Raw genomic sequence first — 21,893 nt, 5'->3', positions numbered from 1 at the left:
CCAAGCCCACGCCCTGCCTTCACCCCAGGTCCTCGGCAGACTCGGGTCTGTCCTGGGGAAGATGGTTCCCTGGTAGGCAGCTGCTCATCCGGGGCCCAGGGCTGTGGGGTCCAGGGCAGGGGGCTCTTGCGCCATCCCCAGCCCCGGCCCTGACGGCCGGCTCCATCTGCTGCAATGCAGAGGCCTCGGGGAGCGGGTGAGTGGGTGAGCTCGAGTTGGAGCCCGGGAGGGAAACTCCTGGCCTGGTGCCATCCACGGGCCTCCTGCCAGCCACCCTCAGCAGCTGTCCACCTCTTGGTGGGTGCAAGAGATCCCTCAGGCTCCAAAGAGGGGCTGGCGCTCAGAAGTGGGACAGGAGGTCATGGGTCAGAGACCAGAAGGCTGCACTGAGGCCGGGCCCCGGGGCCTGATCACTGGGGGACTTCCTTCCCCGACCCCCCACCCGGCCCCAGGGGAGGGTCCACCTCCCTTGCCAGCTGGCCTCCTGGCAGCACAGACCATTGATCCTCGCCGAAATAAGTAAAATTGTGAACACCAGCATGACAGACTAGCCGAAGCCTGTTTTGCAGATGGGGAAACTGAGGCCCTGAGAGGGAGGGCATGAGGCTTGTCTAGGGTCACCAAGTGAGTGGGGGCAGAGTCCTCCTAGACCCGGCTGGGAACAGAACCCCACACAGGTCGGGTTACAGCCTGGATGGGGCACCTCTCAGCCATTTCTCAAGTTATTCAGAGAGGGAGTGCAAGTAGGACAGGGCCACAGGGCTGCCGGGGGACGTGTGTGGCCTGAGGGATAGGGACGAGTGGTGGCCAGAGGCCAGAGTGGCCTCAACCTAGGGCCCGACCGCCCAGGAAGATTGGGGCGACTCGCCTTGACCCCAAATGCTAGCGAATGGCTCAGGCTGTGTCCTGGGATTCCCTCCCCAGTAGAGGGGGGGTGGGGCTGGTGGGGTACCTCCAGCCGACAGCTGCTGAAAGGGCAAATCTGGACCCAAACGGGAGGTAAGAAACTTCTTCCAACCGCAGCAGCTCCTGCTCCTGGGGCATTACTAAGTGCCGGGCAATGTGCTGAGTGCCCTGCGTGGCCCCTCTGGGTCACTTCTCACCGCCACAGGGGAGGTCCTTGGGGTTCTCCTGCCTGTTTTATGATGGGGATACGAGGCTCAGGGAAGTTAAGGGACGTGCAGGGAATGGCTTAAGGTGAGATGGGACACTGACACTTCCCTCTTTTGAGGGGCCCCAAGAAAAAGGTCCTGCATGACCTGAATAGCCCCAGTGACCTCAGTTCACCCCAACTTGGTGGGCTTCTTATCCCACAGTGGTCATCGCTCAGCCCCCCACATTCCTTTCAGTGCTCAGCAGACACTGGCTGGCTGAGGCCCCTCCTGAGTGGGACTGCACCCAGGGGTCTCTGCAGGTGGGGACTGGACCCGGCTGGGTTCACTTCAGCTCCAAGGTCACAGCCCCCTGCTGAGCCCACCACAGCCCCGCTGGGGGGCTTCCCCAGCCCTGGCGTGGCTCTGGGACTCGGGTCAGTCGTTGCAGGTGACTCTTGCTCCAGGCTGAGGAGAGAGGAACTGGGGATGAAGGGAGAGCCCTATCTGAAGTGGGGGATGGACACCCCCCACCCCGGGAGATGGGGCCCCTTGGAAAGCTTAACGCTCTCTTCACCATGGCCTTGGGAGGGTGCGCCCTGTTTAAGCTGAGGCCCGGAGACAAGGCTTTGGAGGGGGCCCCTGGGAACCCAGAGGCCTAAGTGCCAGGTGGCTGCACCATTAGCCCATCCGCCGGCCGGGAAGACGGAGGGGCGCCCGGGCTGTCGCCGCGGAGGGGGCCGAGGGCAGGCCCGGCGGCACGGGCGGGGAGCCGGGGCAGACCCGCCGGCGCGACCCCGCGGGGAGGACAGCCCTCCCTCAAGCCGCCCCATCATCGGCCCAGGCGGGCCGCAGCGCCCGAGGGGTTAAAAACACGCACCGCCGGCGCTGCGGGCACAAGGATGCTGCGGAGAAGGGCCGGGGCCCGGGCTGCGGCGCCCTGGGTCCGCGGGTAGGCGCGCGGGAGGGCTCCAGGGAGGCTCCCCGCTCCAGGGGAGATGCCGTCTCTCGCCCGGGCCGGGGTCCCCAGACGCCCCCCACCGCGTGCCCGGCTCGGTGCCGCAGCCTGGGAAGTGCTTGTGCCTGGGGTCCCCGGCGCCGCGCCCTTACCTGTGACCTGGCACCAGGTGAGCCGTGGGAGGGGGCGCGGCGGGCTCCGGTCGTCGGGGACTCAGGCTCGGCGCGGCTCGCGGGAGACGGCGCCCGGCGCGGCCCTGACGCGGCTCCCCCTCCCGCCCGGGCTGCGCCGCTGCAAGGTCGGAGCCGCGCGGGGCGGGCCCCGGGGCCAGCTGACGGGGGGCGGGGCCTGCAGGCGGGGCGGGGCCTGCAGGCGGGGCGGGGCCTGCAGGAGGGGCGGGGCCTCCCGGCGGGGCGGGGCCTCCCGACGGGGCGGGGCCTCCCGGCGGGGCGGGGCCTCCCGGCGGGGCGGGGCCTCCGGGAGGGGCGGGGCCTCCCGGGGCGAGGCCAGAGCCCTCCCGCTCCCGCCCTGCTGCTGCGTACACCGCATCCCCCCGCCTCTGCGCCTCACCTATGGGGAGGTCTCAGGCCATCCCGGGGGACCTGAAACGGATTTCCTCTGCTGGGGCCTCTGCTTCCCACAGGGACGGCAGCCCTGGAGGGTGGAGGGTGGAGGCTGTGATCCTCATTTATTCATTCAAAGAATATGGAGCATCCAGTTTGTGCCACGCGTGTTCTAAGCGTTTGCGATCCATCAGGGAACAAAGCAAAGATCCCTGCCGCTCTGTAGCTGACATTCCAGTGAGGGAGACACACGATAAGCAAAATAAGTAAATTATACGTGTTTCAAGAGACTACATTTTATGGAGAAAAACAGAGCAGGGTAATGAGGATTGGGAGAGGAGAGGTAACAACTGCAGTGTGTCCGGGGCCAGTGCTAGGGATACACTTTCGCAAAAGACAGAAAGATCCTTGTCAGGCCATGGGCGGGGGGGAGAGAGAAAATCAGCAAGGACGTACATTAGGTACGTGCAGGTAGTGTTAAGTGCTGTCCAGGAAATAAAACAGGCTAAGGGGCTAGATAGTGGCACCTGGGGCTACGTTAGCTGGGACAGTCACTCTGAGGAGGAGCTGGGGAGACTGGGGGACAGCCTAAGGGAATGGCAAGTTTAAAGGCTCTGAGGGGATAGCTGGCGTGGCCCTTTCCAGGTTTAAGGCCCAGCAGGTGGCAGGCTAGGAAAGATCTCCCCACACCACTCCCACCCTCAGTCAGAGGCTTATAGTGCTCTCTGAATTTAAAACAGCTTCTGCTGCTGGTACAAGACAACCTTCTTGGAAAGGAGTTTGGCAAAGTTCAGAATTTAAAAGTCCAGTAGGACTTTTTTCTACGGATAAAGACTTGAGCAGCGGAGCAAAGGGGCTAGTTTGAAGATGGTTACTGTATTAGTGAAAGTCTGGAAATAACCTAAATGCCTTGCCTTAAGGTATTGACCAAATAATTACAGCACATCCTTTCAATGGAACACTCTGGAGCTGGAAAAAAAGACATGTGAAAGATGCAGAAATGATTTCGAGGTAGGGAGTGATCTCCTAGATGCGTTGAATAAAGTAGAGGAACAGAATAATGTTGATGTTACTGTTTGTGCAAAAACAAATGCAGATAAATGGTTGCACTCGAAAACAAGGTCTCGGAGAGGTTATCCAAAGCTGGGCTTCCTCAGAGCTGGGTGACCTGGAGCTTTACTTCTTTGTGTGACTTTGTTTCTCTGACCCAGTTTCCTCATAGAGAAATGGGTGATAAAGATAACTAGTGCATGGGAGCCGTGAGGGTGAAATGCCTGTGCGGCAGGCCCCGTCCTGTTGGTAAATGCTCATAAAATGGAACTTGGATTATCTCTAGGAAAGTCGGGACCACTCTGACCGGTTTCTCTGCATCCTGCTGGCTTTCTGGGAAGCCTTCCTGTACCATGCCCTCCTGCGCTGGGTCTGCTGGTTTCCGTCTCCTTCCACTCCTCCTGAAACTGGTCATATCTCACCGCCTTGCAATTACCTGCTAAAATGTCTTTTTATTTGAATGGTGGGCTCTGCAGCTTTTTATAACTGATATAATTCAGAGACCAGAAAATCCAGTTTTAAAATGTACCATTCAGTGAGTTCACAAAGTTGAACTAATTCCAGTACATTTTCATCCCTCCTCCAAAGAAATCCTGTACTCAGTAGCAGTCCTTCCCATTCCTCCCGCCCCCTAGCTCCTGGGAACCAACAATCTGCTGTCTCTGTGTATTTGCATATTTTGATATTTCATATAGATGGGATCATATAGTACGTGGTCCCTTTGTATCTAGCTTTTTTGACTTAGCATAATGTTCTTGAGATTCATCTATGGTTATAGCCTGATCAGAACTTCATTCTGCTTTATGGCTGAATAAGAATCCATTGTATGGCTTAGACCACATTTTGTTTATCCATTCATCAGCTGATGGGTATTGGGTTGAGCACACTTTTTGGTTATTAAGAATAATGCTTCGGGAAGTGGACTTGGCTCAACAGACAGAGCATAAGCCTACCACATGGGAGGTCCATGCTTCAAACCCAGGGCCTCCTTGACCCGTGTGGAGCTGGCCCATGCGCAGTGCTGATGCGTGCAAGGAGTGTGGTGACACGCAGGGGTGTCCCCCGTGTAGGGGAGCCCCACATACCAGGAGTGCACCCCGTAAGGAGAGCCGCCCAGGGCAAAAGAAAGTTCAGCCTGCACAGGAGTGGTGCCGCACACGGAGAGCTGATGCAAGATGATGCAACAAAAAGAGACAGATTCCCGGTGCCGCCGACAAGAATAGAAGTGGACACAGAATACACAGCAAATGGACACAGAACAGACAACTGGGGTGGGGTGGGAGGAAGGGGAGAGAAAGAAATAAAAATAAATCTTAAAAAAAAAAAAAAGAATGCTTCTAGGAACATTGCAGAACAAGTTTTTTTGTGGACATATGTTTTCAATTCTGTTGGGCATGTATCTAGGAGTACATTTGCTGGGTCATATGGTAAGTCTATGTTTAATCTTTGGAGGAGGCACCAGACTGTTTTCCAGAGTGACTGCATCACTTGCTGCCTGGATTTTTTACAGTATATCCCCCAGCCTGGCACACAGTGGGCACTTGTAGATTGTGTGACCTGAGATGTGGCACAGGGCCAGGCACACACCAAGGGCCAGTATATGTTTGCTAAATGAATGGATGAGAGAGGGAGTTCCTTGGGGAGCCTCAAGGTATTATTAATTCCATGTCCTCTCTGTCTTTGAGAAGGCTCTGGCCACCAACATCCCTGGCCTGTCCCAGCTTCTCCTGCCTGGAGGAACACAGCTGCTTGGTTCCAGTTACTAGGGCTGAGGAACAAACCACTCTGAAACTGAGGGGCTTAAAACAATAACTTTACAGCGATCTGTGGCTTGGGGAAGGCTTAGTGGGGACAGCTTGTCTCTGCTCTCCTCAGCATCAACTGGCAGAGCTGGAATCATCCTAAGGCTGGTTCACTCACATACCTGGCAGTTGATGCCGACGTTTGGCTGGGACCTTGGCCAGGACTTTCAGCCAGAACGCCCCCCGGCCCCCCACCCCCCAGCCTCATCATGTAGCCTGACCTTTCCCACAACACGGTGGCCAGGTCCCAAAGGCAAGCATCGAAAGAGAGAGATGGAAGCCATACCACCCTTTATGATCTTGCCTCAGAAGTCATGGCCATATAACTTTACTTCCTCTGCATTTTATTTGTCCAGGCAGTTACCAGGCCCTGCCCAGGGTAAACAGACTGCCTCTTGCTGGAGTGGCAAGGTTCAGGAAGAGCTTGTGGGACTGGAAAATTGTCGTGACCATTTTAGGAAAACAGAATGTACAGGGCAGATTTTAAACATCCAGGACAGGAGTCTCCCAGGGGTCTGCCCCTTACATCCGGGTTGCCTGGCCTGCACTATGCAGCCCTGGGGAGTGGGCAGGCTCCTTGCAATCTCTGGTCACCCGTAAGCCAAAACTGCACAGGGAAGGTGCATTGGCCGCAGGCTATGGGACGCAGTGTGATGGGGGTCCTGGGATGGAGAAAAGGGATTCATTCCTGGGAAACTGCTTGAGAAGAGCTGAGAGGAAGCAGGGGTGGTGGGCAACCTCGGGGTACACATGAGGCTGTTTATCACACCCTCCATACCTCCCGATAGCCCCTAAAAGACACTGGAGTTTCGGGGGGGCAATAGCCTGGTTCAAATCCCTGCTCTTCAACTTTCCTGCTCTTGACTTGGGTAAACTGCTTCACCCAAAGGGCCTCCGTCTCCTCATCTGTAAAATGGGGATAACAGTAGATTTTTTTGAGATTAGATGAATTACATGCAAGCACTTAGAACAGAGCCTAGCTTATAATGAGTACCATCTAAGTGCTAATGCAACTTCTCTCAAAAAAGTTAGACAGAAGTGACAGTGGCTTTGGATGAGATACAAATTTGCCCTGTAATTAAAGTTCAGTGCATACAATCCCACCATTGTACCCAGCAGAAATGAGTCCACACATTTACCAAAAGCCATATACAGGACTATCCATAGCAGCCTCATTCATGACATATCCTAACTGGAAACAACGCAAAGCCCAGCAGCTATAGAATGGATCAATAAACTGTGGAACAGTCACCCAATGGAACACTATGCAGCCATGAAAAAGAAAGCATGCTGTGACACACAAGATGGCAAATCTCATAAATAGAGTGCTGGGTGAAAGAAGCTGGTTATAAGATAGCATGTACTCTAGAATTGTATTTGTATCAAATTCAAGAACATGTAAAACTAACCTCTGCTATCAGGAGTCAGGCTTGTGGTTCCCCCAGGAGGTGGGTAGTGCCTGGGAAGAGGCAGAGGTTAGCATCTGTGAGATGGAATGTTTGGGCTTTGATCTGGGTGCCAGTTACATGTGTGTATTCCGTTTGTGAAACTGTAGACTGATGATTTCTGCCCTTTTTTTATATGTTGTCTATGTCAGTTAAAAACAATTCACATGGGAAGTGGCTGTGGCTCTATCAGTTGGGCTCCTGCCTACCATATGGGAGGCCCTGGGTTTGCATCCCAGGGCCTCCTTGTGAAGGCAGGCTGGCCTACGCGCTGCGGAGAGCTGATGGCCCTGGCACCAGGGAGAGCTGGCCGCAACAAGATGACACAACAAAGGGAGACAAGTAGACACAGAAAAATGCACAGCGAATGGACACAGAGAGCAGACAGCAAAACAAGCCGCAAGGGTTTTTTTTTTAAAGAAAGAAAGAAATCTTTAGGGGGAAATCCAAGCCGGTGAGCTGGCAGGAGTAGCCTCCTGGGGGAGAAAGGCACCGGGGTAACAAACCCTGAGCTGAGAAAACGGATCCCCTTCTGGATAGCAGGGCCTTCGCTATCGCCGCGCAATCAAGATGCCCCGTGAAACTTTAAAGGCCTTTTCAGGCCCAGCAGCTCTGGCCTAGGAGCTGGGGCCTTGAGGGGGAAGCAGGCCCTGGACAGGCCCCAGGAGGCTGGGGCTGGACCCGAGGGCCCGAGGGCAGGGACCTAGACCTCAGGGCTGAAGAAGGGAGGGGTGGCTTCGCCTTCAGGAACAACCCAGCCGAGTCTGCAGCAGCCACCCCCAGGCACGGCCCTTCTCATCCCCAGCGTGTCTTCCCAGAGTTTACAGCTGAATGGACAGAACTCGACCACGCATCTGCTTCCTCGCTCACTCCTGTCTCCCCAAATTGCCTGAGCGCTTGATTCGGCCAAGGGCCTTGTGTATGGCTCACAGCACGCTCCCACCCCCTCACCTACACCCCTCACCCCTCACAAGCGCACGCACTCAGTGACGGCTTCGCTCCCTCCAGCGAGTGGGGAAACCAACCGGGCTGTTGGCCCAGGCCTTGCCCGCGGAGCAGGGGCCCTCTCTAGGGCGCCCGGGAGCCGTGGAGAGGCAGGAGGGCCACGCTGACGGGGACAGCTGGGGAGGTGGGCTTGGCAGCGTAGCACCTGGTGGGCAACGTCTGCCGCCTTCCTCCTGGCTCCTCAGGGCTCATCCTGACAGAACAAAAGAGCTGGGGCTGTGTGCGCGTGCGTGGGACGGGCGTGCGCGGGGGTGCGCAGGAGCCTGAGGGCGTGCGCTCGGGGGACCCCGAGGCAGGTGAAGGTCTGCGCGGGGATGGGGCTGCCAGAGGTCGGGGGCTCGCCTCAAGAGACAAACGTCCGCGTCTCACAGGGCGGCTGCGCAGAACGGGGACGGCTCCTGGCCCGGAGGGTGTGGCTGCCGGCAGACCCCGCCCCGCCCCGCCTCCAGCCCGCCCCGCCCCGCCCCTCGCCCCGCCTCCAGCCCGCCCCCGCCCAGGGCCACCGGAAGTCACGCCGGGCGGAGCGTCTTCCCGGCGACACTCTGGGGCTGGGGAAGAGGGGGGAGGATGGTCTCCGGCGGACGCCGGTGAGGTCCAGCTGGGGGCCCCGGGGTTCCGGGCAGGTACTCTGGGCAAGCGCGAGCCCCTGCGGGAAGGCGGCGGGAAGCCGGCGACTCCACCTGGAACCCGGCGCTCCTCCACCTGGGACCCCGCCTCTGCACCTGGGACCCGGCTCCTCCACCTGGGACCCCGCCTCTGCACCTGGGACCCGGAGCTCCTCTACTTGGGACCCCAACTCCTCCACCGGGGGCCCGGGGCTCCTCCACCTGGGACCCCGACTACTCCACCTTGGGCCCGGCACTCCTCCACTTGGGACGACCCCGGTTCCTCCACCTGGGACGACCCCGGTTCCTCCACCTGGGACACCGGCTCCTGCACCTGGGACCCCGACTCCTCCACCGGGGGCCCGGCGCTCCTCCACCTGCGGCCCAGGGCTCCCCGACCTGGGACCCGGCTCCTCCACTGGGAACGGGCGCTCCTCCACCTGGGACCCGGCGCTCCTCCACCTGGGACGACCCCGATTCCTCCACCTGGGACGACCCCGGCTCCTCCACCTGGGACCCCGACTCCTCCACCGGGGGCCCGGGGCTCCTCCACCTGGGACCCCGACTCCTCCACCTGGGACCCGGCGCTCCTCCACCTGGGACGACCCCGGTTCCTCCACCTGGGACACCGGCTCCTGCACCTGGGACCCCGACTCCTCCACCTGGGGCCCGGCGCTCCTCCACCTGGCCTCGGCTGATTCGGGGAAAGCCTAGCGCAGAAGAGGGAACCGACGTTTTAAGTAAAAAGCCTTGGGGTCCCACGTCCCCATCTCTCCAAGACTGAGCTTGGGGCTCACTTCGGCTGTCTGCAAAGTGGGGGGCGACTGATCTCGCCTCGTGGGCGGGAAAACTGTGAGGCGGCACGGGAAGGCCGCGCGCTCCCAGCCGAGGCCGCCGGCCCCACTGCGGCCGGGCAGCACCATTCTCGGCGCCGGCGGTTTCCTGGGGACGAGAGGCTTCGTTCCTGCCGCGCGTGGAACCTGAAAGCCACCCCTCGGCCGCCGGCCCCGCCTCCGCCTCTGCCGGGGGCGTGGCCGCCAGAGCCGCTACGGAAGCCGGCGGGGCCGCGCGGGCTCACCATGGCGACGGCGGGGGCCCCGCGCCGCTTCTACCGCTGCTCCTGCTTCTGCTCCGAGAACTTGTACGTGGCGCGCTACGGGCTGCACGTGCGCTTCCGGGACGAGCAGCAGCTGCGCCGCGACTACGGCCCGGTGAGTGGCCGCCCTTGGCTCTCCGGAGGAATGGGCGCAAACGGGTGGCGGAGGGAGACCTTTGTCCCCGAGGTGGCTTGCTTTGGCCACGGCGCGCGCTCCTCGCTCTGACCGCTCCTTAGCTTGTCCTTGTCTCGCTTCTCTCCTGAAATGGAGGTGATACTAGTACGTCCCTCGAGAGGTTGTGGTGACGAACGAGTGAACGGGCGCCGTGTCAGCGCCGTTACCGAGAACTCTGTGCTTGCCGTCCATCATCTCGGGGCATCCTCACAATCATGCTGTGAGGTTGGGGCTCAGAGACGCCAATGACTTGCCCGAGGCCACATAGTCAGTGGGAGTTTGACCTCCCCTCCCCCTGTCACTGGCCTTTCTGTTCGCAGATCCTGCGCAGTCGAGGATGTGTCAGCCCCAAGGACTTCCAGCAGCTGTTAGCAGAGGTAACACCCTCACCACGTGCACACACCAGACTGTCCTTTCCTCTTTGGATTTGTGTCAACAGCTTCACGGGTCTCTCAGCCACACGCCTGCCAGTCCCCTGTCCCTGAAGGTCTCTTAGATTCCCTTCCGGGGTCCCTCCCCGCCACCAGCCCACTCCTCTTGGGTCCTGGCAACAGAAAAAGAGAGGGACCTGCGGAAGGCCAAGTTGCCAGTGTCACAGACATTGCCTCAACAGCTCTGTGAGATGGGTGCAGCCATCACCCAATTTTTGGATGAGAAACGGAGGCTCAGAGAGGAGGTGTAACTTATCCAAGGTGTCCCAGCAGGTGGCGCTGAGATCCCAACCAGGGCTGCCAGGCTCCTGGGCTCTTCATTCCCTTGTCCCCAAGGTTGGCGCCAGCTTGCTGCTGCTCATCTCCGTCTCCTCCCGCACCTGGGGCTTAGTGTGGGAATCTTCCCTGGAGGGCCTGCTGCAGCTTCTGGAACACAGGACGTGGCCGTGACTCTGTTCCCCAACCTGAGTGTGCCCAGCTGGTTGATGTGCCTCAGGGGCTCTCATCCCAAGCTAGACTCGAGCTGGTGCCCCTCATAGTGGAATGGTCTCCTACAGGGAGTCCCCTTTGGTTAACAGCTTGGGGCCTGCAGTCAACTCTGGTACCCCCATGAGTGTGGGCTCCCAGCCTGGGTCCTGCTCTGACCTTCCTGTGACTTGGTTTCCTCATCTGTACAATGGCCTCGGGTGGATGGGAGGCCTTGTCCTGTAACGGAACCTGTGCCACCCCAGCTTGAGCAGCAGGTGGAGCGGCGGCGGCGGCTGGGGCGGGAGTCAGCTGCCAGGAAAGCCCTCATCGCGAGTGCCTACCACCCAGCGTGGCCCGAAGTCTACACCTTGCTGCAGGTACCAGGCAGGAGCTTGGGGGCAGGCTACTGGCAGTGGGAGGTGGCCTCCAGGCCTGGGGGCTGCCTGCCCCACAGCCAGCATGTTTTGATCCCAGGATGCATCTCTGGCTCCTGAGTTTCTGGCTGCAGCAGAATACAGCGCCTCCCCCGGAGCAGACCTCAAGGGCCTTTTCCAGCGCCTAGAGACAGTGTCCGGTGAGATGGTGCCTTGGCCCAGTGGCCAGGCAGGACTGGGGGTGGCAGCTTGTCACATCTGGGTGCAGGAGACTGGGGGGTCCCTCCACCAACCATCGCTGCCTCTGAAACCAAATCAGTGGGAGCTGGAAGGGCAAGTGGGACTGAGCTGCCAGCACAGGGTATTGATTCCTCCATCCAACAAATAGTTACTCCATGCTTTGTGTCAGGCCTGAGACCGCTGGCATGCTCAAATGGTGACTGAAGAGTTTAACGAAGGGACAGCTGACCCAGGTGTGGGTGGAGTTAAAGGATCAGCAAGGGGTAGTGAAGCGCCCCTAGAGCTTAGAACAGTGGGGAGCAATTACCAGCTCAAGACCTAAAGAAGTGGGAAGGAAGGCGAAGTTTCCTGAATCTGCCAAGAGCTGGGACTGTAGGAGAGGGGCTGTCGGGACAGCTGCTGTGCCCTGAGCAGAGGCACACAGCCACGCCAGACTTGGAGGAGGCAGATAAGGAACGCCTCATCTCTCCTGACTTTGGACCTTCTGTCGAGGTTACTCATTGGCTAAACCGAACAGAGAGTCCCAGGCAAGGGAGCCCTGGGCAAGTTACTTAACCTGTCAGCCTTGGTTTTATTGTCTGTGTAACAGGAATGACAAAAATAGCCTCTCCTGCAGTGCCGTGACTTTACTGAATTAATGTAGGTAAAGGGTTTGGCACAGGGCCAGGTGCATAGTAAGCGATCAGAAAGGGTTTCCTCCTTGTAGCGTAATTTCAGGTCTGGGGAATCTGTGGGGAGAAAGACACAGATGTCAGTCTTCTTACAGAGCTTATGCTGTGTTCGGGGGGGGCAGGGGTGCATGAGTTTCCAGTGGCCACCGTAATGAATGCCAAAACTGGGTGGCTTAAAACAACACAAGTGCATTCTCATGGTTCAGGAGACCCAAGTCCAAAATCAAGGTGTGGGCAGTGGGCTGTGCTGGAGGCTCTGAGGAGACCCTGTCTTCAGCTTCTGGGGCTGCCAGCCGTCCTTGGTGCAGCTTAGCTTGTAGATGCACCACTGCCATCTCCGCCTCTGTTGTCATGTGGTGTTCTCTGCCGTGTCCGTGTCCTCTCCTCTTCTCTTCTTAAAAGGACCTCTGTCATTTGATTTAGGCCCCCCCACTCCAGTACGACCTCATCTTCACTAATTGCATCTGCAAAGACCCCATTTTCAAGTAAGGTCACATACCAATTTGGGGCTTCAACATACCCTTTTGGGGGACACAGTTCAACCCACAACAGAGGGCAGAGAGCTCGGAGACACAGGTGGAGCGAGGCGCCCCTCCCAACCAGCCTGGGTTCCCTCCTCATGGGCACCCAGCCCCAGCGGCGGAGCTTGTGCTGAGACTGTGTGGGCACACATGCCCTGCACCCTTGGGCATTGGTTATGTGCGCCGGGAAATGCTGACATCTCCCCTCGCAGCTGGCCTCACCCCACCAGGGCCCACCAGGAAAAGTAGTCCCTCTCAGGCCTTCCTGTGTGGAGAACAAAGGCTGAGGGATACTTCAAAGTTGGGGGTACAGACTTGGGAGGCATGTCGGGGCTGTGGGTACAGAGCGCCTTGGCTGGCTGTGTCGCTGGCCAGCTGGGTGTCCTGGGACTAGCCCCTTCCCCACTCTGGGCCTCAGTGCCCACCCCTGAACTCTGCTCTGGGCAGGTGAGAGGCTCCAAGGGCAAATGGGGCACAGGGGCAGGCCTCAAGCTCCGAGGCCCGGGTTGGTGCCTCACACACATTCCGTCTCATCCTCCTGATGCCCTGAGGGGCAGGTGCCTGAGTCATTCCCATGGCACAGAGGAGCAGACCAAGGCTGGGGAAGCAAAATGGCAGGCCCCGTGCCCAGCGGATGAGACAGGGCCCCCCAGCAGAGCTCCCCCTCGCTGGTGCCCGCCCTGGCCGACAGACCGCCCCCTCCGCAGAGGAGAAGCGTGTGTACAGGGTGCCCGTGTTCCCGGTGCCCTTCTGCCGCGCCCTGCTGGAAGAGCTGGAGCACTTTGAGGGGTCAGACATGCCCAAGGGAAGACCCAACACCATGAACAACTATGGGGTGGGTGAGGCCTGCCCGGCGGCCCAAGGGGGGCTGGAGAGATGGCCAGGGGTGCCGCAGGCAGGCTGAGGGATCCTCTGTGTGCGCTGGCCTCCCGTCTGTGAAATGCAGTCAGGAGAGGGTGTTTGTCAGATCTAATGAGGCCTGTCTTTAACACGTAGTGGGGCCTCCTCCGAAGCTGCCCTTGCGCAGCGCCATGCGCGTGGCTGCGTTGCGGGCCGGCCGCGCCCGGTGGCTGTACTTGAGCTGCGCCAGGTGCGCCGCGTAGCCATCGGTGAGGAACTGCGGCGGGGGGGCGGCGGGAAGCCCTGCGGGGGCGGGTGTCAGGGCCTGCCGAGCCCCCCCCCCCCCCCCCCCCCCGTTCCCCCCGCCCCGCCCCCGCGTACCTGACCACCATCTTGACGGGGTAGACGCCCACCCCCAGGCGCTGCGTCTCGGGGATGGTGTAGGAGACGCGCCCGCTGCCGTTGGTCACCAGCGTGTCGAGGTGCAGCCACTCGCCGGAGGGCGGCTGCGGCATGATGTGCACGTCCACCTGGGGGCCGCGGAGACGCTGAGCAGCCCGCAGGGCCCCCGGCCGGCCCCCTCCCCGCACCCACAGGGGCAGGGGCTCCCCGCGGCTCCCGCAGCCTCACCTTCTCCCCTGTGAGGGTGACCATGTCCAGCGGCCCGTACATGAACCGGCCAGTCAGGACCTGGGGGCCGTCCTCGTTGGCCAGCGCGTCATTGATCCGGTGATTGGCCGTTACGTTCTGGGGGGGTAGGGGGAGTGAGGCGGGCCCCGGGGGGGGACGGGCCTGCAGGCTGGGTTGGGGTGGGAGGCCCCCTCTGCTGCTGGAGTGGCAGCGACCAAGGGCGTGGGGACGCCTCCTGTGCTGCCCCTAAGCTAGTGCTCTCACCAGGCTTAAGACTTATTTTTAATTTATTTCTCTCCCCCAACCCTCCGCCTCTCTCTCTGGCCATTCACTGTGTGTTCTGTGTCCACTTGTGTTCTTGTCAGCAGCACCCGGAATCTGTGTCTCTTTTTGTTGTGTCATCTTGCTGCATCAGTTCTCTATGTGTGCGGTGCCATTCGGCAGGCTGCACTTTTTTCGCACTGGGTGGCTCTCCTTATGGGGCGCGCTCCTTGCACATGGGGTTCCCCTACAGGGGACACTCCTGCATGGCAGGGCACCCCTTGCATGCATCAGCGCTGTGCATGGGCCAGCTCCACATGGGTCAAGGAGGCCCGGGGTTTGAACCATGGACCTTCCATGTGCTAGACGGATGCCCTAACCACTGGGCCAGTTCCGCTTCCCTCCTGTGTCTTGTTTTGTGTGTCATCTTGCTGCGTCAGCTCTCCATGTGTGTGGTGCCACTCCTGGGCACGCTGCACTTTTTCTTGTGCTGGGCGGCTCTCCTTATGGGCACACTCCTTGCACGTGGGGTTCCCCTACGGGGGGACACCCCTGCGTGGCACGGCACTCCTCGCGCGCATCAGCACTGTGCGTGGGCCAGCTCACCACAGGGGTCAGGAGGCCCTGGGTTTGAACCTTGGACCTCCCATGTGGTAGGCAGATGCTCTATCTGTTGGGCCAAATCCGCTTCCCATCTCACCAGGATTAAGTAAGGTAGCGTGCATCTCTGAGCCTCAGTTCCTCATCTGTACACTGAGGGGAGGGTGAAACAAGATGGCAGCCAAGGGGCCTGCGCCCGGGGGACCCTCACCCGCAGCTTCACGTGGGTCCTCCTGCGTTGCCATTTCTCCCTCGGCTTTGAGGGGGTGAACACCGACACCTCCTTGCCGTCCAGCTCCAAGATGCCGGAATTGTCGTGCCTCATGACCTGGGGGTGGGGTGGGTAGAGCCAGGCGGTGGCAGACAACCAGGGGCTTCCTGCTTGGCAGGGGCCCAGCTGCCCCGGGAGGGAGGGGTCGTCCGGCCTCCCCCATGATGTGGGGCCGCGCCATCACGCGGGCACTCGGGAGTCTCCGGCGAGCCCCGGGCATGCCTGGGCCCAGGGGTACCTGTCTCAGCAGGAAGGAGACCACGTCCGTGGATTCCCAGTAGCTGGCGTGGAAGAGGTGGGGCAGGGCCACTGTGGGGAAAGCCGTCAGCGCGTCCGGGCAGTACAGGGCGTAGTCGATCCGCTTCTGACCCCACCACCTTGCAGCAACTGCGGGGAGCAGGGGCCACGACTGGGCTGGGGCAAGGCCAGCGCGGGGCAGGGACCCCAGACGGTCCCCTGGCCCCCTCAGGCCAAAGTTTCGTCCCTCCCTCCCACCAGGGAATCGGGGCTTCAGCCAAAGCGAGTGCTCCCCTCCCAGGCTGGGAGACAGGAAGCAGCAGGTGCAAGGGGCGAGAGCTGCCAGCACAGCACCCAAGCAGCCCCAGGTCCAGAGGGTGGGCCCCGGTGGCGAGCGTGTGGCCACCCTGACGTTGACGGAGAGCCTGGGGGTTGGGGCAGCCGGGTCCGGAGGCGGGAGGATTGGCCGTCCCTGGTCCTGCTGACCCCTGGGCCCCGCCGCTGCTTTTTCTGGACTCTTCTCCCTGCCTTTCTGGCCCCAGGCTGGTGCAGGGCTTTCAGGCGTGGGATGCCGAGAGCCCAGGCCAGCCCCCACCCCAGCCCCCAGCCCCGGGCTTTCTGAGCAGGGACGCAGCAGGTCAAGCTGGGGTACCAGATCTGACACCTGCCTGCCCAACACCAAGGCCAGTGCTGGGGTGAGACAAGGCTGGTGGGTGCCTCCCATGGCGCCTGGAGCCTCTCCTGAGCTTTGCTGCAGGTTGGCAGGAGCCCGTTCCCTTCGGCCTGCCCCGGCCTCCTTCCAGCAACACAGGGCGCCGCGCACCCCCAGCCCCCCCAACAGCTCCTGCCTCTGCCCTGGCTGCGCGCCCCCGCCCAAGCCTCCAGCTCCTGGTCAGGGGTCCGGTGGGCAGTGCCTGGCGGTGAGGCGTGCTTGGTGATGGCGAGTGGCCCCGAGTGAGGACAGTGTGGGTGGGCAAGGGCAGGTGTCACCGGTACCTTCTCCGATGTCCAGGTCGGGGAGGCAGGGGGCCCTCTGCAGGCTGGGGCTGGGCTGCCTGGCCTGAGAGCGGGGGCCGGGGGTGGAGGGGGCTGGGGGGGGCAGGGCGAGCTGGGACAGGCGCCTGACGCTGGGGGTGTGGCTGAGCAGCACTGGGGCCTCTGAGAAGCAAGAACAGCGGGGTCAGCTCAGCCCCGCGGGGGCTGCCACGGGGCCGCGTCTAGGAAGGATGCTGGGAAGAGAGTCGGCCCAGGGCTCCTCGGGGGAGGACACGCTGCCAGAGGCGCCCGAAGGCTCAGCCCCCGAGTGGACCTGCCAGCCGGAGCCCGGGGGCGTGGAGAGGTGACCACTGGATGCATCTCAGGTGACCCTGGGCTGGGTGCCCAGCAGGGGCCGAGCAGTGGGGGCAGCTGGTGGGGCCAGGCACTGGCCGGCCTGTTGGGGCAGCGGCCCTGCTGGCAGCCACCGCAAGGGGACCCTCATTCCCCTCCGCCGCCTCTACCTTGGAGAGGGGCCTGGCTCCGAGCTCGGCCTCCTTGCCCAGGAGCAGCCTTGAACCCTGGCCCTCAGGCAGCCCCGTGCCCTGAAACTTCTGGAGCCCCAGCCCCTCCTCCCTGGCCCGTGGCCCCCCAGCTGCCTGGCCTGTGGCTGCCCCTTCTGAGGTCCTTCTCCCCAGAATCCCCGTAATGAGGCCTCGTGGACCATTTGGAACGACAGCTCTGTGCTGGGGTGGCCTGGGCTGCGTGGGGCGGGGCGGTCAGCAGCGCCCTTGGCCTCCACCCGCTGGAGACCCGCAGCTCCTCCCCAGCCCTGCCTGGTCAGGGTGCTCCAGGGTCCCCTGGGAGCAGAGCTGTCCACAGGTGAGAACGCTGCGGCTGGGCGCCTCTGTCTCCCGCAGCCGGGGGCGGGCAGGATGCGGGGAGGGCCGCACCGGGTGCCGCTGCACTCACTCTGGGCAGCGCTGGACGCTGTGTAGCTCTCGGCCAAGCCGGACACCTGGCTGGTGATGCTGATCTCACTGGCTCGGCGGAAGCCGCGGCTGGCGGGGGCTGTGCCGGGCGAGGAGGGGGTGGCGTTCTCCTGGAAGACGGCGCTGTGGGCCTGGAGCACGTCGGCTGTGGGTGGCAGGAAGTGGAGACGCTGGGTTAGGGCGCAGTGGGGGGCCGGGAGGGGCGTGCGCCCGGGCTGGGTGGCCTCCAGCCCAGGCGTTCAAGCACAGCAGGCCGTGGGCCGGGCTGGCCTGCTCAGGGTCGGCAGGGGCAGAGCACAGAGCTGAGGCGGTGGAGAAGGAAGGGCGGGGCAGGGGAGGACAGCTGGACAGACAGACACCACGGGCAGGAAGGCAAGGCAGCTAGGCCCTCACCCCCCCTGGCCACCCGTCCTGCCCCATGCACAGCTCTTGATGTAGCCTTGCTCGGCCCCAGGAGCCCCGGTGGCCCTGCAGCCCATAGCCACAGGATGGTCTGGCCCGGGCCGCCAACAGGGCTGCGGTGGCTTCCTGGACAGGCCCTGCCCTAAGGACCGAGGGGCTCCCTGGCTCGCGGGCCCTGTCGAGCTAGCCCTGCGTGGGTGGCTGGGGACAAAGGCAGGCGCTGCCGGCTCCAGTCAGCTGCCCAGACTTGGGGCTGAGGTCAGAGAGGACAGGTTTGGCCAGAGAAACCATGTCTGGACACCCAGAGGTACCTGGACATCCTCAGAGAGGGAAGGAGCACGACCCGTATGCTTCAAGCACTGGGACTGGGGGCTCCCCCTGGACTAATGGGGTGGGGGCTGGCTGGCTCTAGCCTGTCTGCCCCCGGCCAATCTCAGGAAGCGGGACAGAGTCCTGGGACTGTCCCAGACTTGTCACATGCCCCTGGGACAGTCTTTCCCCCTTGGGTCCCTTTGGCCTTTGGGTTCCTCCCAGTTCTGGTCCCCAGGTGCGGAGGGGGAGGCTGCCCAGCTGAACCCCCCAGGCCCCGTCCTCTGGAGCCTGTGGTCCTCGCCACCCTAGGTCCCGGGAGCTCAGGTGGCCAAGGGGGGCGTGGCGGGGGGTGCTGAGGCCAGCGCCAGCCCTGCGAAGCGGACAGCACGGGAGTGGGGTTACACACACTCAGCACAGCCCGGGCTCTGGCGGGGCCCGTCCTGCCCGGTGGGCGCGGGCACGGGGATGCTGGTTTCCAGGAAGCCGTCCCCGTGCGGGAGGGGGGCCGGGGGCCCGCCCTCCAGGAGCAGCTCGGGGTTTCTCTGCACGGCCTCGACTGGAAGCAGACGGGGAGAGAACAGAGAGGACGAGAACAGGGGCTTGTGGGGGCGCTGTACCCCACGCCCCGACAGGACACGACAGGACGCCTGGACACATGCCGGGATGGGGGGGGGAGGGGCCGTGGGGCTGGTGGGGTGCTCGCACGCTCAGGTCCCCCACCCCTTGGCCCCCCCAGTGTGGAAGGCCCTGGCGGGGGGGAGACCCTGGTCCCGTCCCGTCCCCCCCACCCCGGCACCTGTGCAGCCCAGAGGGAGGCTGGTGACCCGTGTCCTCCTCCGGAAGGCGGGGAGAGCGATCCGACCTTGGGGGGCCCCGTGAGGACCAGTGGGCATCGGTCGCCTCCACGGGGCGCCTGCTGCCTAAGTGCTGACGGCCCGGGGTGGTCATCTTCCCCCTTGGCAGCTGGTGCGGGGACCCCTGGCCGTCCCCCGCCACCTTGCCCAGCCCGGGCCCCTCACCCAGCAGCGCGGAGCAGCCGTCCCCCAGCGGGTAGCGCTGGTAGCGGGGGATGCTGAAGGGCGGCAGTGCATGGAAACGCCGCTCCAGCAGCGGCTCGAGGCGCGAGGCGGACGGGTCGGCGGGGTGGAACAGGTTGTAGACCTGCTGGCAGGCGGGCCGCAGCTGGAAAACTGAGCAGGGAGGCAGGGGTGAGGAGGCGGGGCTGGGGGCCAGAGGGGAGGCTGGGGGGCTGGGGCCTGAGTTGTCTCCGCCCTAAATGTGGAGAAACCAGGAACTGTTTGTCTTTCTCACTTTGCTATCCATTTGGGTCCTTGTTCTATTAACCACATCGTTTTTAACTGAAGAAGTTACATGCTCAAGAAGATGCACACATGGCCAAGAAGCACATGAAAAGGTGCTCAACTTCAGTAGCCACTGGGGAAACGCAAATCAAAACCACAATAGGGGGAAGCGGATTTGGCCCAGGATGGGGCATCTGCTTACCACACGGGAGGTCCAAGGTTCAAACCCAGGGCCTCCTGACCCGTGTGGAGCTGGGCCACATGCAGTGCTGATGCGCACAAGGAGTGCCTCACCATACAGGGGTGTCCCCTGTGTAGGGGAGCCCCACCCGCAGGGAGTGCACCCCGTAAGGAGAGCTGCCCAGCGTGAAGGAAAGTGCAGCCTGCCTCAAAATGGTGCCGCCCACACAGAGAACTGACTCAACAAGATGACACAACCAAAAGAAACACAGATTCCCGTGCTGCTGACAACAACAAAAGCGGAAAAAGAAGACACAGCAAATAGACACACAGAACAGACAACCGGGGTGGGGGAGGGGAGAAAAATAAATAAATAAATAAAGCTTTTTTTAAAAAAAGGAAAAGAAAAGAGGCAGCTCCAAGCCCTGGAAGGCCAAGGATTGCCAGCAACTGCCAGAAGCTAGGAGAGGCAAGGAAGGGCCCTCCCCTAGATGCTTCAGCGCGTGGCCCTGCCAACACCTGGAGCTCAGAATTTTGGCCTCTAGAGAATAAAATTCTGTTATTTCAGGCACCCAGCTTGCAGTCACTTGTTACAGCAGCGGCAGGAAACTAAGACCCACTGCTTCCCAGACAGGCACTTACAGGCAGGAGGCTCCACTGCGTCCCCTTTTGCAGATGAGAACACCAAGGCCCAGAGAGGGGAAAAGCCTAGAAAGCAGGGGAGCCTCAGCGGTCCCCCATCTCCACAGGGCTGAATTTACCTCACCTCTGTATTGCGTTGGGCCTGCACAGCACTTCGCTTCCTTGTTTATTTATTACTGGAGTGGTTCAAGCACAGGAAAAGAGCCCAGATGACATAATGCCCCATAACTTCCTAGTTCCTGAGCTTTTGTGGGGTCAGCTTGTGGGTCTAGCCTATAACTTAGGGTCAGTGAACTTCCCTGAGCTGTGAATTTGTCAGCTTCAAAGTGGGGGGAACTGGTGCCAGCGGGTTGCTGTCAGGCCTCCGAGCATGGACACAGCTCCTGGGGCCGCTCCAATTCCCCCTGGGCCCCGGCCTTGGCATGAGCGCACTCCTGCTGTGAGACCCCCTGCAGCCGCTCACAATGGCTTCTCCAGGGTGAGCCCGAGGGTCCTGGGGAGGGAAGATATTCCTGGGAAGCCCAATCCCCTGGGAGCAGGCAGGGGGCCCAGTTGGCTACAGTCTGGGTCTCAGGCCTCAGTTTATTTGGCAGGAAAATGGGGAAATGGTTGACACTGAACTGGCACATGCAGTGTAACTGGACCATTTGTTAAAACGTCAAAATACGTCTCTAACAGCTGGTAAAAAGTCACTGTCCCAACCTTCTGTCGGTACCCAGGCATACCCACAATCTAGTAAGTAAACATCGCCCCCACAGGGTCTTCCTGGCCCCAGGCCCTGGGCTGTTGTCTCCACTGCTCTCCTGGGAGCCTGGCATGTCTCTGCCCCCACAGGCTGGCTGAGGGTGGGGTGGCCCAGTCTTGATGGAAAAAAATAGCTGGCATTGGCCGGACCTTGGTTTCCTCAGAGGCAGTGGTCCCCGGAATTTGGAAGAGACTGTCTCTATCACAACACCAAGCCCCATGGGGACAGACAGACAGACATAAATGTCTACACTGGAGATCCCGGGAACGTGAGGAGACAGATGGGGCATTCCCATACCAGGGAGAAGCCCAAGACCACCCAAAGTCTCCCCGCAACTCCACCAGGCAGGGCCGGGAGGTGAGAAACCCAACCAGGAGACAGCACACGGGCAGAAGCCCGGGCAGAGGGCAGAGGGCAGGGGGCAGGGGGCAGGGGGCAGAGGTAGTACACTTTATTGACCGGCTTCTCCCAACAGTTCACAACTCCCTGCAGAGCCCAACCCTGGGCTTGACCCTGTCCCATCCACCAAGCCGCGAGGAGAACGCATCTCGCAAACATCCGGGGGCCTCCAAATGTGCAGCAGCAGGAGCGGACGGGGAGGGAGGGGACCTGCCAGCCTGCGGGAGGGGCGTGGAGCAGGGAGGAGGCAGGGCCAACGGGCTGGAGCGCTGCGCCCTGGGCCAGGGCTGCGCCCGAGGACCCCCGAGGCCCCGCCCGCCCCTCACTCCCCCAGTTAAGGTTTGCCGTGGTTCACAGTGAGACTGGCTTGGATCTGGCAGGGCGGCAGGGACGACAGGCGGAGAGACGCTGCCCCCTCTTCCCACCCACCCTTGGCTCCACTCACAGGGCTGGGACCATGGAGAGGGAGAAAGTCCCCTCCCCTGTGTCCCCGCCTCTGGGGAATCCCCTCCTCCAAAGGACAGAGGCCTAGTTCCCCCCTGACGACCCCAGGCTATAAGGAAGGGTCACACGCTCCTGGCTCGGAAGATTCTAGAACATCTCAGAAAAAC

General features: G+C 61.5%; 3 protein-coding genes across 3 annotated transcripts in view; 1 reads left to right on the top strand and 2 right to left on the bottom strand.

Moving 5' to 3' along the window:
* Positions 1 to 2,321, bottom strand: part of LOC101441416 (ABC-type oligopeptide transporter ABCB9) — a 28,537-nt gene extending 26,216 nt beyond the window's left edge. The window contains 1 exon segment of the mRNA XM_058281303.2: positions 2,202 to 2,321. The gene's annotated coding sequence lies outside the window, so the exon portion shown is untranslated.
* A 6,114-nt stretch (positions 2,322 to 8,435) lies between these two features.
* On the top strand, positions 8,436 to 11,906 carry LOC131274557 (2-oxoglutarate and iron-dependent oxygenase domain-containing protein 2-like). Its single transcript, XM_058281302.2, has 4 exons — positions 8,436 to 9,730; positions 10,111 to 10,167; positions 10,953 to 11,066; positions 11,164 to 11,906. Exons 1-4 carry the CDS (start codon positions 9,599 to 9,601, stop codon positions 11,449 to 11,451), a joined length of 591 nt encoding a protein of 196 aa, XP_058137285.1. The 5' UTR covers positions 8,436 to 9,598; the 3' UTR covers positions 11,452 to 11,906.
* A 3-nt stretch (positions 11,907 to 11,909) lies between these two features.
* LOC131274687 (membrane-associated phosphatidylinositol transfer protein 2-like) lies at positions 11,910 to 20,861 on the bottom strand. Its single transcript, XM_071209664.1, has 10 exons — positions 20,841 to 20,861; positions 19,035 to 19,287; positions 18,422 to 18,571; positions 17,282 to 17,446; positions 16,331 to 16,492; positions 15,336 to 15,484; positions 15,038 to 15,154; positions 13,966 to 14,082; positions 13,717 to 13,865; positions 11,910 to 12,031 (listed from the first exon to the last, which is right to left on the bottom strand). Exons 1-10 carry the CDS (start codon positions 20,859 to 20,861, stop codon positions 11,986 to 11,988), a joined length of 1,329 nt encoding a protein of 442 aa, XP_071065765.1. The 3' UTR covers positions 11,910 to 11,985.
* Positions 20,862 to 21,893: the final 1,032 nt, after the last annotated feature.

The sequence above is a fragment of the Dasypus novemcinctus genome, chromosome 19, assembly GCF_030445035.2.
Source record: "Dasypus novemcinctus isolate mDasNov1 chromosome 19, mDasNov1.1.hap2, whole genome shotgun sequence".
NCBI lineage: Eukaryota > Metazoa > Chordata > Mammalia > Cingulata > Dasypodidae > Dasypus > Dasypus novemcinctus.
The sequence above is the reverse complement of the archived record's forward strand: the minus strand, read 5'-3'. Positions and strand labels throughout refer to the sequence as shown.